Source organism: Urocitellus parryii, chromosome 1 (genome assembly GCF_045843805.1).
Source record: "Urocitellus parryii isolate mUroPar1 chromosome 1, mUroPar1.hap1, whole genome shotgun sequence".
NCBI classification, from domain to species: Eukaryota; Metazoa; Chordata; class Mammalia; order Rodentia; family Sciuridae; genus Urocitellus; species Urocitellus parryii.
Window position 1 is genome coordinate 144,649,108 of NC_135531.1, and position 15,258 is coordinate 144,664,365.

The 15,258-nt window shown below is 45.6% G+C and overlaps 1 protein-coding gene across 1 annotated transcript in view; it reads right to left on the reverse strand.

The window, feature by feature from the left end:
- Adam19 (ADAM metallopeptidase domain 19) overlaps window positions 1-15,258 on the reverse strand; it is an 85,224-nt gene that overhangs the window by 25,528 nt on the left and 44,438 nt on the right. The window contains exons 6-8 of the mRNA XM_026388336.2: window positions 7,463-7,655; window positions 6,745-6,810; window positions 1,863-1,934 (exon numbers count right to left, since the gene is read on the reverse strand). Of these exons, the coding sequence (XP_026244121.2) occupies window positions 1,863-1,934; window positions 6,745-6,810; window positions 7,463-7,655 (331 nt within the window). The remainder of the gene's footprint in view (window positions 1-1,862; window positions 1,935-6,744; window positions 6,811-7,462; window positions 7,656-15,258) is intronic.

Here is a 15,258-nt window from a genome sequence, read left to right on the forward strand (position 1 = left end):
TTTTCTGTTTTATACCACATCACTCACTCCAGAAAATAAAGGGCTTAGACTCTCATTTAACTTTGCTTCACTAGGGAGCTTTGAAAGGAAAGAGACTTGGCCTTCTCACAGGGGAAAATATTTCGACAGGGCTCATGATTCAGCAAACGAGTGCAGTTCATCTCAGCTTTCATTGAACAATCCTTTAGTTCAAGTAGCTGGGTCAGCAAACTTCAGAGAAGTGGGTGTGTCTACACACACACACACACACACACACACACACACACACACACACACACAGGGAATGTCTAACCTCAGCTGCCAGGGAGAGAAGCAAGTGGCTCCGCAGAGTGGACCAGTCAGTAAAGCATGGGTTTCAACTATGGCTGGGGGTTTGTGGCTGTTTCTCTTTTACTTTCATTTTTTTTTTCCTTTTTTTTTTTTTTTCAATCAGTGCCCCCAATTCCATCACCTAGACCAGCTGGAGTGGTCACAAAGGGGAGACCCAACCAAGTCAAGTCCCCCACCTGCCACGTCCCCAGGACAACAGACATCACGTGGATGACATCAGGGTTGGCTCCTGTATATTCCCCAGGGAAACAAGCTTTCCTCATTTTCCCAGATGTTGAGTGCTTGGGTTGCAGGATTATTTAAACGGTGCTCCTCAGTGAGCTGGGAGCTGGACAGAGGACTCTGTTGTGTCTGAGTCCTTCCCTCCAGGAAATGCCAGTGTTTGACTTGCACCTGCCTGTGTTTCCAAAGCCTTTGAGGTCACCCCATCTGATGACCTTAGAACACCTCCAAATTTGCTTGTTAGTCCCTTTAAAAAAATATATTTTAGATTCTCTTTTTTATCCTCCAATGTTTAGGTAAACTATTTTTAAAAAAATTTTAAAAATTCCCCTTCAGACTTGGGATCCATGAGTCCCTAGCAGGCCCAGAATTCAGTTTTATGAGTGTCTAGAAATTGTACATAAAATTGTTATGAGATCCTCAAAGAGATGTGGGACCCCAAACATACCCAAACCTACTTTTTAAATGATATACTGTTAGCCTGTCAAGAGGTTGCTGTCATACCTTTTCTGCAATTGGTACTCCAGCAAGTACCCTCTTTCACATTTACAAAGTATTTCCAAATCCCAGGACAGCGTATTTTAGTGAAATTTAAAAATTTGAGTATTTCTTAAAAGTACATTGTAAAAGGTCATAAGCTGGGAAAGTTAACCATTTGCAGTCTCCCTAAGAGATAAGAAATCATTTTAGGGCAGTTTTTACAGAGGGAAACTTTGCAGATTGGCCCCAAATAAACCATTCCTCAACTTTTCCGGTGGTGTACCTTTCCCATCCTGACCTACCTAATTCCTCCTAATTCAAAGAATCGTTGGGCTTTATACCTGAAAGGAGCCTTCAGAAACTCTCAGGCATTCTTAAACTGGGCTCCTCCATACCCTCGGGAGCCACTGCAGGGGTGAAGGAAGGGCTGAGGGGGGCAGTGCTCACCCCTGCCTCACTCAGAGCACCGTGTTTCCATAGGACTTCTACATAGACATGGACATAAAATTTCACTTAAAAAGGATTCCACCCCCAAAATAAATAAATAAATAAAATCACTGATTTAGGCCAATTCCTCTACCTTATAAATTAAAACAAAGCAAAACAGAAACAAACATTCCTGCAACCTGAAGATGAGCAACTTGCCTACGGTTACACAGTTCAGGGCTTCATTATGACTACCCTGAGTCTTGATGGCACCACTTGGCCCTTTTCAGAAACCGGCTGGGGAGGCCAATGCAGCAGATGGCACTCAGGTGCATGTGATCTCTGGTCCTGAGGCACCACTGTCGTGTTGGCACCTGTCCCACCAAGTACACACCTGGTCTCACCTTATCAACGTAGTTGGCAGCCTCGATGAGCTTGTGTTTGGTGGCATCCTGGTCTCGTCGATTCTTCTGAAACTACATAAAACAAACAGAACCAGGTGAGACCCCAGATCTCTTCCTGTGCCCATGACTTGTCTTTGACTTTCTTATTTTCTTCTGTCTTCTGTAAGCAGCCATTTCTCATCTAACTCTCTTCTCCACCACAGCAACAGCTCATGATGTACAGGACTTGGGATATATCCATCTTGGTATCTGTGCCTACCAGCTAAATGCAGAGCACATATCAGGCAAGCAGTAATTGTGGAGTGAATTGAATTACCTTCTAACCCTTGCAGTAAATCTTATTTTCCTGACCTTCAAATTACAAAGCTTCTGGCAAACTCCCATTGAGGCTTAGAAGAGGGACTGACCTGATTCTTGCCTTGGTCATCACCCCAATATGAATCCACTGCCACATAGATCTCATGAGGCTCCCCTACATGTGTTCAATCAACACTGGTCAAAACCCTGTTGAACAACAGCTATGGGCAAGACTCTCTTTAGCATTAGGCAGCACACAAAGAAGTGTGAGGTTGCGGTCCTGGAGCTTCAATTAAAATGGTGAAAGGACCAGAAATAGCTAGTATAATAGATCCTGTATTTAAGGATTACACAATTAAAATGGGTTAAGAAAACTTGCTGAGAAAATCTTCACAGAAATTACTGCAATGGAGAGCATTTGAATGACACACAATGGGTGCTGACAACAGGACCATAGATATAAGCAAAGAGACTTCAGACTGCACCATTGAGATCAACCAGCAGTGCCTTCTACAGAGAACTTGGACTGCATAAGACTAAAACCAGACATTTCTAATCAATTTCCTCTACTTGATTAGAAATGTCTGCCATGGGTACCAAGAAGATGATGTATCAGTATGAATGGACCATTACTGCCTCAAAGGATAGATTTGTCTCAGCTGCAATAATGGAGAAAAGTTTAACAATGTAAAGATAAGATTTTTTCTAAAATTGCAACTTGAATTTGCAAATGATGGGCAACTCTTGTATGCTGTCATCGTTACAAAGATTTTGGGTACCTATATGATTTATCACAGGTATGCAACATAAATGTCACTTCAAATACAAACCTTCACATTCTTCCTCTACCTCACCCCACAAGAATATCCAAGCCAAAAATAAAAAAATAAATAAATGAACAATCAAATAAAACATTGTCAGATATTTGTATGGCCAAGATTGTGTTCTCAGTCCTTATGCATGGAAGAAATCAACCATTTCTTTTCTTCCACTGATTATGGGCTTCTTTGGAACTGTCACTCACCAGAAGGGAATCTCACTATCCTCTTTGCTTCCTATAGAGTTAAATTCTGAGACCCTGTGTGACATAGACCTTTCCGTGTTAATCCAGAAGTTTCCATCTTGAAGGCTTCCTGATTTCTGAACTGGCCTCGTGGCACAGAAAGTATTGCAACATTTCCATTCATTTAGTAAACATTTATTAGAACATTAGGGTCAGGTTTCGCTGTCTTTCAAATATGTTATCCTATCTTCAAACAATAAGGCCCAATAAGGCCACCATAGTTGTAGTACATCATGTTGTCCAGCACAGGCTGAAGCAAGAGTCAGCAAACTTCCTGTAAAGGGCCAGATAGTAAATATTTTGGTCTTTTTGGGCCATACAGTCTAAGTCACAACTACTCAGCTCTGCCTTGGTGACCTGGAAGAAGCCACAGGCAATAGGGAAACCAATGGGCATGGCTCTGTTCAGCAAAACTGTTTACAAAAACATGTGGTGGGTGGCCACAGACTAGATTTGCAATCCCTTTGGCTTAAAAAAAAAAAAAATCAACTTTCCATTTTCTAGGGTGACACTGACAGTACACATGGTGTATCCATCCTTTCTCAGCTACCCCACATTCTGAGGTATTATAAAAGCCTTTTGCAGCCCTGTGTTTTCAGGTGCTCTGTCACCTCCTATGACACTACACTCTCGGTTGCTCCCCTGGACTTCTGCCTCATCTAAGGAGTGAACATGCTGAGATCCACCCCGGAGCTCCCACCTAAGCCCAGGGAGCGGGAAGCTGCTGGGTCATTTCCACTAGTGACAACTGTCTCTCAAGGCAGCAGTGCCAGGCCTCCCTGTTCCTACTCATTTTGCACTCAATGCAGAGCCCAGAGAAGGTTGCCCTGTCTCAGCACCCCTGCTTCTGTGGCTGCTGGACATTCCTACACCTCCCTGGGGGTATATCTCGGTGGCAGAGTGCTTGGCGAGCATGCATGAGGCCCTCAGTTCCATCCCCAGCACCAGTAAATAAATAAATATATTCAAAACCCTTCTCCAAGGTTCCTCTAGGGAGACTGAAAGGCTGCAAAGGAGAAACACCCCTCCTTCCAACTGGCACAGCTGGGTTTTATATACTTCACTATTGGGCTTCTATCTAACAAAGGATTGAAAAAAAAAAAAAAGAAGAAGAAGAAGAAAAGGCTCACGACCTCTTTATTAGATGATCTTAGACACAAGGTTTAAATGGAAATGTGTCCTGGAGTCCAAAGAATTCAGCTCTCTCCCAGCAACCCTCCTGCAGGGCAGGGGATGGAGCATGGCGCGCCTTGGCTGGCTTTGAAACTGGCTTTTGATTTTGTTCCCCATATTGCTCCCCATCCTCTGCACACACTTGCCTTTAGGAAGAAGCAAAAGTCCTAGAGAAAACACACACCACACACACACACACACACACACACACACACACACCAACACACACACTCTTTGCTGGAAAAAACACGTTACTAAAAAACTAAACTCTTTTCAAAGTGGAATACAATGTTCCTTCGCTGGAATGCCCTTCACCTCCACCCACTCCTCTGCCCAGTTAACTCTTCCTTGTCCTTTAACCCAGGGCCACCTCTTCCTGCCACTCACACTGGGAGGCAACTCTTCAGGCCTAAAGGTCAGCACTCTTCCCACCACCTGACACTGTTCCAGGATCTGCGCTTTGAGATGGTGCCCTGAGTAGAGCCACCTTAGAATAAGGCCTTTTGGGGAGCTGGTAACCCTGTCTGCATGGAGTACAACACAGAGGGGAGTTGTAATGAGCTCTGCCTGCAGGGCAGCCCAGGCAAGCACACCACGTGAGAACAGGCACCTGGTCATGGAGGCCCAGCGTGCAGAGGTGGGGCTGGGTTGTGGGGTTGGTAGAGTCTACAGAGGTGAGACCTGGAAGTAGCATCTGGCTAATTTAGGCCAATGGGGCTGACTCCAGTCTGCAGGTGTTGTCTTCAACATTGCCACCTCAGAGAAGCTTCCCCAAGTCCTTGAACCATGTGGGATTCTCCACTCCACGGACTCGAATCCTCCCTAAGGGATAACCTTGGTGGTGGCACACTTGGGAACTACAAAGCTTTTGTGCTGTTGCTGCAAACTCTATGATGCCAGAGATGGGTGTGACTTCTTGAGAACTGTATCCTGAGCATTTGGCCCATCACAGAAAATCAGGGAATCATTGCTGAATGAAGAAAATGAATGAGTGAGCCAGGCAGTTTTCAGCAAATTCCACATGAAAGGAATATAAATTAAAGTCTACCCTGTTGTTGTAGTTTGGATATGAGATGTTCCCCCCCCAAAGCTCCTGCTAATGTAATCAGAAATATTTAGGGAAAAAAAAACGATCAGCAGCTCAGGAGGCTGAGGCTGGAGGATCATGAGTTCAAAGGCAGCTCAACAACTTAGCAAGGCCCAAAGTAACTTAGCAAGACCCTGACTCTAAACAAAATACTTTTTTAAAAAGTTCTGGGGATGTGGCTTAGTGGTTAAGTGCCCCTGGGTTCAATCCTTCATATCTACCTCCCGCCAAAAAAAAAAAAAAAAAAAAAAATCACATCATGACAGCTGTAATGGAATCAGCTCATCCTAGGTTGAATGGACTGGGTGGTAACTGTAGGCAGGTGGGACATGGTTAAAGGAGGTTGGTCACTGCGGGCATGCCCTGGAAAGATACATCTTCCCAGAGACCTCTCCCTGCCATCCCTCTCTCTCTGTTTCCTGACCCCACCATAAGCTGAGCAGCTTTCCTCCACTGGGCTCTTCCTCCATGATGTGCTGCCTCACCCTGGGTTGAGAACAATGAGGTTAACCACCTATGGACTGAGACCTTTGAACCGAGCCCCAAATAAACTTCACCTCCTCTAAGTTGTTCTTGTTGGGGATTTTGGTCACAACAATGCAAAAACCTGACCAAGATACCTGCTACTTCTTTAGATAAGTGGGTTTCCAAAACTCTCCTGGGCACAGAAATCACTGAATTATTTAAACACAGACTGTTGGACCCCAACCTGGCAGTTTAGAATTCAGTAGGTTAGATCTGAATTTCTCACAAGTCCTGATGTGCTACAGATGCTGCTAATCTGGGAACCATATTTTGGGAATCATGGCTTTATGTTCTCATTTGATAGCCACATGGTTATAAAAATTGACCCACACATGGGCAAGAAAATGGTATTCAGCTAGATGACAGAGAGTACAGTTATTATCTCTATACAAAATAAAATTTTTAGAGAATTCATGGGCCCACTAAGAATAAGCATCAGAACCTAAATTAGGACTTCAGACCCAGTCTGAGAAATGTCACTCCAGATAATGGCCCTACTCTTTTCCTTCTGATGAGTGTGTGGAGCTAGGAGAGACTTTTCTTATTTTCTTTTCTCTTTTTTCCCCAACTATATAAAAAATGGCCAAAAAAAGGATGGTTAGATTTAAGGTCAAAAATCATATGATAAATCAGAGAGAGATGAATGTGCCAGCATTTCCCCAAAGCAGCCCGAAGCCTGGAGTGTCAAAGCCATCAAGAGAGTAGATTCTATGCTCGAACCCATAGCTCCCCCTTACCTCTGCATAATCAGCCACAAGGTAAAGTTCCACGTACTTCATGGAGTATATGTCTTCCCTTTTCATCTAAGGAAGAGATATAAGCAGATCAGAGCTATAGAAACCGTGAACTTGGCCTCATTTCAAAATCTGCTGAGAAAACGAGCTGGTGAGCTGGCGGTGAGCCTTCTTGCTTACGTTGTACTTGGACACTAGAAATGGCTTGGGCTGTGGCTGCCATCAGCCTCACTGCACGACGCTGTCCACCTGCCATTTGGTTATGGCTGGAGGCGGCTCTGGGACATGGAATCCAGGCCTTTATTCTCAAAAACTAATGAGCTGACCTGACTAGCACAGGTAGAAGAGAGGGTGACACACTGTGAGGGAGCCTGCTGACGACCAAGTTTCCCAATAACCTTTAAACTACAGACGAGTTTCAGCATAAATAACATTTGGTGTACAAGGTGAAGTGGTTATTTCAGAAGGGGAAACATACTCTTTTTTTTTTTCTTATAGTTTCTGCAATCAACATATTAGAGCATTGTAAAACTAGTAGCATTTGCCCCCAAAGTAGTTATTCTCACACTTGACCATGACTTCAAATAAAAGAAGAAATTCTTCCCTTCTTCTCCGCCATTCTTTTTCAATTGATAAATACTCTTGGGTTCAAAGTAAGGGTGCTCAAAGGGGACAAGCCTAGCCCCAGGTTGACTCGTGCACAGAGAGTCTTGGAACTCACCCTGCGAGGTCGTTTCTTGGTCTGGTGTGTAAACTGAAGGGCCCAGTCCCTGGTGGTGAGCTTGGAGTGCTCGAACCCACAGTTCCCCGGGGGCAGCTTGAGATGTTCGGATCTGTAAATAAGGTGTTGGCTCTCGCTGTCAGGGAGGGGCTCAATGATGTAGCTGAGGTTACTGCTCACCATGATCAGTCCTCTGTTGATAGAAGAAATAGAATATCTGGTCAAAGATTTTTTTTCCAGGATCCTGAATAAGTCCCTTGTACAGGCCCATAGGCATGTGGGCACAGTTGGTTTTGATCATTGGTTCTTCACCTTATTGTGGGGCCATGCACCACTTTGTGAGGACCCAATGCAGGCTCAGACCTCCTCTCTAGAGAAATGCACTTGTAATCTGAGATGTGGCACACAATTTCAGGGCTCTGGGGCCCCCTAAATTCATCACAGGGCTTCCGGTTAAGAATCTCTGAACTAGTAAAGTCAGAAGGTGTTTAAAACGCTGAGTGCGGTGGCACACGCCTATAATCCCAGGGACTTGGGAAGCTGAGGCAATAGCAAGCATTGCAAGTTCGAGGCCAGCTAGGCAACTTAGCAAGACCCTGTCTCACAAAAAAAAATAAAGGGCTGGGCATGTAGCTCAGTGGTTGAGCACTCCTTGGTTCCATCCCCAGCATAGAAAAAAAAAAAAAGTTTAAAAACTTGTACCCAGGACAGTTAAAACTGATGAATGACTATAGGATCAAGATCGCAAAAGGTCTCCCAAACCAAACATGGCCTATGATAATCACAGGTCAGAACTTCATAGACTTCGAAAAGGCAGTGGCTGGAGAAAGCCCAATGGCCTGCAGTTAGGAGACCTGGGACTCTTTGCTTCTCAGAAAATGTCCTAAATCACCCTGAGCCTCAATTCCTCAACCCTAAAATGAAAATGGTAATTCACTAACTTACGAGGACTCCTAATAAAAATGAAAGGCAGCTGTCCTGGTACTTGGAAGCAAAGCTAGCTGGAAATGCAGGACTGGAGACGTTCCTGCTAGTCCCCAAGGCTCCCTGCCAGCATGGCAGCTGTTTGGTGAAGTGACACCCACAACCAGGCATGGGTGGCAATTTTTTTTCCCTTGATCATAGATTTTAGCCTAGAATTAGAATAAAGATGTGTGCTCATTTATTTTATTCTCCCTCTCACTAAGCTTTGACCATGTTCCAGTTGAAATCTAGACATAATCCTTGTCCTTAAGAAGCCATGGGAGATTGGGTCCAGATTCCCCAAAGATTTCAAAATCACAGTCCCCTGTAGAAAATGGTATATAACCTATTTAAATCAATTCTAGATTACTTATAAAACCAAAACAATGCCAATAATATGCAAATAGTTGTTATGCTGTATTATTTAGGAAATGATGAAAAGAGAAAAAAGTAGATGTGTTCAATAGAGATGCAAATGTTTTTTTCAAAAATTCTCATCCCTGATTGATTGAAAATTCGGATGGATGTGAGGACCATCCATCACTCAAGGCCCATAGGAGGAAAGCCACTCACCCCACAAACATTGGCCAGGTTCCTGCTAGGGGCTGAGAATGGAATGGTGAACAAGATGGGAAAAGCCCCTGCCCTCATGAAGCAGAGAATAAACATGGGGACAGTGACTGCAATGGAAATGGAAATGGTAAAGAGGACTCATCAGCCCTCACACTGATGGACCGAATGCTCAGATGCTACCAATGAGGTCTCTGAGGGCTAATCCAGACTCCGTGAGGAAGAGCTCCCCCTTCTTATCTGCTGCTCTCCCACATCATCAATGGCGGGATGAGGAGAAACCCAGGCAGCAGGTATCTGCATCCTCCATCCAGTGAGATGAACACCACAGCAAGAGAATGAACCCAAGGCTCTGGGCAGAAGGAAACCCAGGAGGAAGTCCCAAAGGCCTGGCAGTGCTTCAGGTACTTCAAGACCCTTCCTCAGACTCCTGTCCATCCAGATAGCGCCAAACCTAAAGTGTCCCCAGCTCTGAGTCCGTCACTATGATCTGGAAGGACTTCTCTCTCAGGTCATCTTGGCCCCACCCACCCCCACCCCCACCTCATTGGGAGGCCTGCCCAGGTTTTGTCCTTTGGGAAGAGTCTGTGACGCTCTCAGGAAAAACAATGCCAGCCTCTGGTCTGCAGTAGCCCTGCCCAGGTCCCATCCCAGACGGCTCATTCCTGTGCCAGCGGCCTGCCCACTTCCCAGCTGCCTCACCCAGGCGGATGCAGCAGTGCCTGCCCAGCCCCTTGGCAGGTCACCTAAGGTGCTCCCACAACAGCTGGGGGTGAAGCGGAGAGAGCAAGGGTCACATCCACTCCCCGATTCAGACAGGAAAGGGCAGAAGCAAGAGTGGCCGAGGGCATCCTGTTCCCAAGCTATTTTCTCACCTCAGCTGACCAGGACATCTCCCACCATCTTGGTTTCCCTCAAAGGCTACAAACACAGAAGGCTGGATCACAAGCCAACTGATGCTCCCGTGTGTGCCAGGGTGTGGCTGCTGGAATTACAGCAGAGAGTGGAAGTTTCCACGTGAGAATGGGTGAGTTCCAGTATAGGGCCACAAGGTACAGTTGACCCAGCGTCACATGAACAAGCCTCTGGGCCAAACAGAGAAGAGACCAAGCAAAAGTCTGGAGCATGGTAAATAACCACCGTTGTAGTGGCAATAAGTTATTAAACCTTTGCTACAGACCAGGCATTTTATTATTCACACCAACTTTTATGATCCTTATGAATGTTACCCTCATGGCATAAATGGGAAAACTAAGGCTCAGTAAGGTCAATTAACTAACTGAAAGTCACAAAGGTAGTAAGAGTAAAAGTAGGGGCTGGTACCTCAGCCTTCTGCTTCTGAATTCAACAGCTTTAACCATGACCTGACACTGCCTCTGACACAATAGCTCTGTAGCATGGATCAAAAAGGCATCCCCAGTTTACGGTCAGCTGCAAAAGAAGGTGCCAGCAACTCTCTTCTGAAGTGTGATTGGCCACTACCCAACTGGCCTGTCTGAAGACGTGAGAAGGTGAGAAGACAGGAGCATTTAGTCTACAATCTTCACTCTTCTTTTATTCCCACATCACATGACAAGGCATGCATCACCATGGGTCTCATTCTACAGATGAGAAAACTGAGGCTCAGAGAGATTAAATAATGAGCTCTCACAGGTACTATGGGGCTAAAGATTAAGGGCCACAGGCTCTGGACCCTCTACCCTTAACCTCTATGCTATCTGCCTCCATTGGTGAGTTCCAAACCTGTGGGTTGGAGGTTCCTAGGACCAGAGCTTCCAGAGTTATAAGCATATTCTACAATGTTGCTAACACAGATGCCCAGCCACCCTAGGACTCTGCAGGCTTATGCATCTGGGGACCTGTTGTCAGGTCCCCAGATGATTCCCTGCACAACCATACTCGGAAACTCTGGCCAGGAGCCCACACTCTGCAGTAGGCACCTATTCTGTCTCAGGGAGTATGCAGATTAGTTTGAGAAACAGCTTGGAAGGTCACTGAAGGTCCACCTGGCAATAGGATATTGTGATCACTCCTCTCCTTCCCCCACTGCAGCCCCTGGTGATTCACCCTGTGTCTCAGTTAGAATCCTCCCAGACAGCCTTGGGGTGGATGGTGGAGTTTCTGAGAATGGGTTCCGGGGCCCTTCGCTGCCATCACCCCCAAGTCCTCTAGCCACCCTCCCCTGAGCACCCACCAGTCATTTATCCTTCTAAGAGCCTGAGTTGATCTAATTTGCTAAATGCTAGCACTGGCAGAGTTAGAGGTCAGCCAGGAGGCAGGGGCGGGGACCCAGGAGGCTGAGGGCCAGGACCTCACACGCTATTCTCCATTCTGTCTGTCCTATTCCTCATCGTTAAGAGCATGATAAATATGAAATTATATAGAGGAAGCTGGGCAGCAGACAGTTCGTGTTTAACCCACAAATGACTGAAAGGCTCAACCAAATACATCCCATCCATCAAGGAATTGAGCCAGAAAATTTGCCCACTTACCATTCCTGGAAATATGCCCATTTTCAACTAAACCCAGAGGGACATGTCTGACATCCCTGCATCTAGACCTATCCTAAGATGCAACCACCCTGCTCCCTTTCTTCCCTGTCTCCCCTCTCCCCCAATCTGCATCCATGTAACAGGGAACTTCAAAGTCAGTACAGAGGGAGAAGAGAAGATGTACAGATGTTGTGCTCCCTTGGGACAGGGTGACAGGGCACAGACAGAGAGCATTGGCTATGGACTGAGATATACCTGGTTTCAAATTCTAGGTCTACTGCCCTCAAGCTCTGTGGCCCGTTATTTGATAACACTGTCCATCTCCCGAGATCATTATGATAAAGAGCTGAAGCAATGGGCAATGTTACCAATAACAAAAGTACCATTTTAAAAGAATAGCTGATAGTCATTGGGCACACTACTGTATGCCAGGCAAGATCAATGGTTTCTTCCGTAGCCTTTTGACACATTCACACTGGTCATCTGCTATGGGTCAGGAAGAACTCCAACCTCTGGTATACAGCATAATCAAAACAAGGTCCCAAGGAGCTGGTGCCCATCACCTAATAGAAATCCACCAGTGACATCAATATTGATGTTCCTACCCGACAGGTGAGAAAATAGGAACTGGAGAACTGTAGTGGCTTGTCAGGTTTTAAAGCAGGAACATTGCCTGACTCCAGGTTCTAAGCTTGCACATGCTAATGGTGTTGCCCTCTGAGGGCTTAACTCACACAGTGACTGACACAAAGGGGACATTTATTATCTCTTCTGCAGGAGGAAGCAAGGTTTTCAAAGTAGAAAGGACCATACCATTTCTTGGGGGCTAGCTGCATAGACCCAAGCCACCTCCTTCCACTCCAGCCCCCACCTCCCTGAGATTCTGCCCCTTCTCTCTGCAGCCCAGAGCTTCCACAATAAAGGAATATTTTTGATGATCTTGTCTTCCCTGTTTTGATAGATGAGAAGAAAATCTGGAAAAAAAGGAACTTGCCCAAGGTCAGCCAGTGAGTTACTGCAGAGCTGGGGCAGATCCCAGGTCTCCTAATGTCCAGGCTCATTCCTAGAGGATGGAGTCCACACATTTACTGTCCAAACCCACCTCCAGAACTAAGCCATCTATCTGTAGGACTAAAGGTAGGCAGGATAGAGAGCTTTCACTGTTTTTAGTTTATATGTTCCTGTGCCATTTCAATATTTAACATTAAACCCGTATTACTTATAGAATGACAATTTTCAATAAGTATTGCCTTCAAAAATCAACAGCTCAACAATCAGGCACCCCTCCTGCTGACAGACCACGAGCTAGAGACACACACACTCATATGCACAGTTTCCCAGGATGCACAGGCTCAAAGACACTTCATCCCTGACCTGGCTAGATTTCTTCACAAATACTAATCACTCCTGACATGCAGACCAGGTGTCAGTTGCAAAGCTGTTGTACGTGCAAGAAGTTGTGGTAACATCTAGAGGCTCGTCCTTACTTCATCTGACACAAGCTTGGGGATGGGGACACTTGGCATTCCTAATAAAATGGTATGTCACATCTTTTTATGTGTGTAGTGTGTAAGTATCCATGGCTTCCACCCAATTCTCAAAGGGGTCAAAGGCTCATGTAAGATTATAAAGCACTATCTTACACTTCCAGGTTCTTTTTTGCAAGGAATATTTCCATAAAGGACACACAAGAAGCCAATAACAATGCTGGAGGTGGGGACTTAAATCTAGAAATCTGGGGTGAGAAAGAGACTCATCTTCCATTGCACATTTTTTAAAATACTATTTGAATTTATTTTTTTCTATGACCAGGAATTACTTCTTCAGTCATAAAACCACCCACAGAGCTGCTTTGGAGAGAGGAGGGAACCCAGGAACTATCTGGAAGCTCCACTGAATTCCTCTAGCTTTGTATCATCAGCCTGATGATCCCACTTGGTATAAATCCTGCCCCTTTTTCCCCATCACAGGAGCAGGTTTCCAGGAGAGACAGGATCACAGTGGAGATTCTGCACTGCAGCCTGGTTCTATGAGCCTTAGGGAACAACTTGAGTCTGAACATCTTGGGTTTGAGTGCTGCTGCTGTGGCAGCTGCTCCCCCTCCAGGGTCCAGATGGAGCCATCTGGCATGAGTCTCCAGCTCTTAAGTCGGGCTGCCTACAACCTTGGTTCCTTAAGGTGTACAGTGACAAGGCTGAGAAAAAAACGCTGGCGGGCCCCACCAGACGGAAGCACACTAAGCAGAAACACTTGGGCAGCTCACCCCATTTCCCCCGTCAGCGCGGCTACTGGAATGATTTCCAAGAGGCCATGCCAAGTTCCCACTGCTCCAGACGGAGGGGACAGAGGATGAGGCAGAGAGAAGCAGGTCACACCTGCATGCTCCCTTTCCTCTTTCTTGGGAAGGACTTTGTTTACTTGCAGACTGCAGGTGGTGGTGGCTGGGCCTGTAAACCACTGGGGCCAGTTGGCTTGGCTCAACCAAGTTGCTTGAGTGGGGGATTTGAGGCCACTCTGTTAATCACCTCCCGGCCAAAACCTATTTCCTGCCTGATTCCCTCTGGTGACTCACCACATGGCCTTCCAGAGGAGACATGGCCCAATTCATAAACAGACTTGTGGGGCCTGCAGGGAGAGGGGCCTTCGATTTTTATGGGAATGTGGCTGTCTTAGCATGATTTCACTGTCATGGGATGATATGTCTGCCATATGCCTATAAAGTTCTGTAGACTTAACTAAGCACTTAAACTTAATCTCCAGCATAGCCGTCACTGATGGTCATCTTGCAGATGAGGAAACTATGGCTGTCTGTCTTCCACTTGTTCAGGACATGGGCATACCACAGACATCCAATACTAATTTGTTGAATGAAAGAAGTTGTCATTGAATGAATCAATTGATATGAGGAGAAGGGTGAGCAGGGCGCGTTGGCGCTGGCCTGTGATCCCAGTGGCTTGGGAGGCTGAGATAGCGGGATCTCGAGTTAAAGCCAGCCTCAGCAACTTAGCAAAGACCTAAGAAATTCAGTGAGACCTTATCTCTAAATAAAATTAAAAAAAAAAAAGGCTGGGGATGTGGCTCAGTGGTAAAGTGCCCCTGAGTTCAATCCCTGGTACCAAAAAAAAAAAAAAAAAAAAGAGGGCCACCTTCTACTGGCTCCTAAAAGCCAGTAGTGGGCATGTATTTCCAATTCTGCCTTCAATAATGTCACATTGGTAGGTTGAAATTGGCTGTGATAAGAAACAACTCTACCAGCATACAGATGGTTGCTACAAATCATAGATTTTTTTCCCCCTTTTTCTTTCTTTTTTTAAATAGAGCCAGTTTCTAGCATACTGGATACAGGCACCAGTGTAGGCAATCAGAATCCAGGTTTTTGGATCATCACCCCTTTTCAAAAAATAGAGAAGGGAGAGTAGGAGGAGTCTTAAAAAAAAAGTGATATTTATCACTTCTACATGGATAGATCCTGCTATATTTAAGGCTGATGGAGACAAATGAATATGTGAAATATAATTCACATACTGAAGCAACACAGTCTCAAGTACAAACTGTAATGTGCGCAAGGATCACCTGGGGTAAAATGCAGACTGTAAACCAATAGGAGTGGGTAGGACCCGAGATATTGCATTTTCAGCAAGATCCCAGGGAAAGCTGATGCTGTCCATCTACAGACCACACCCGGAGAAGCCAGGCCTTGGAGGAGATTGAGTACTACGTCAGAGGTCTACTCACACATTTAACCTCACATCATGTATATAGTCTCTTGAT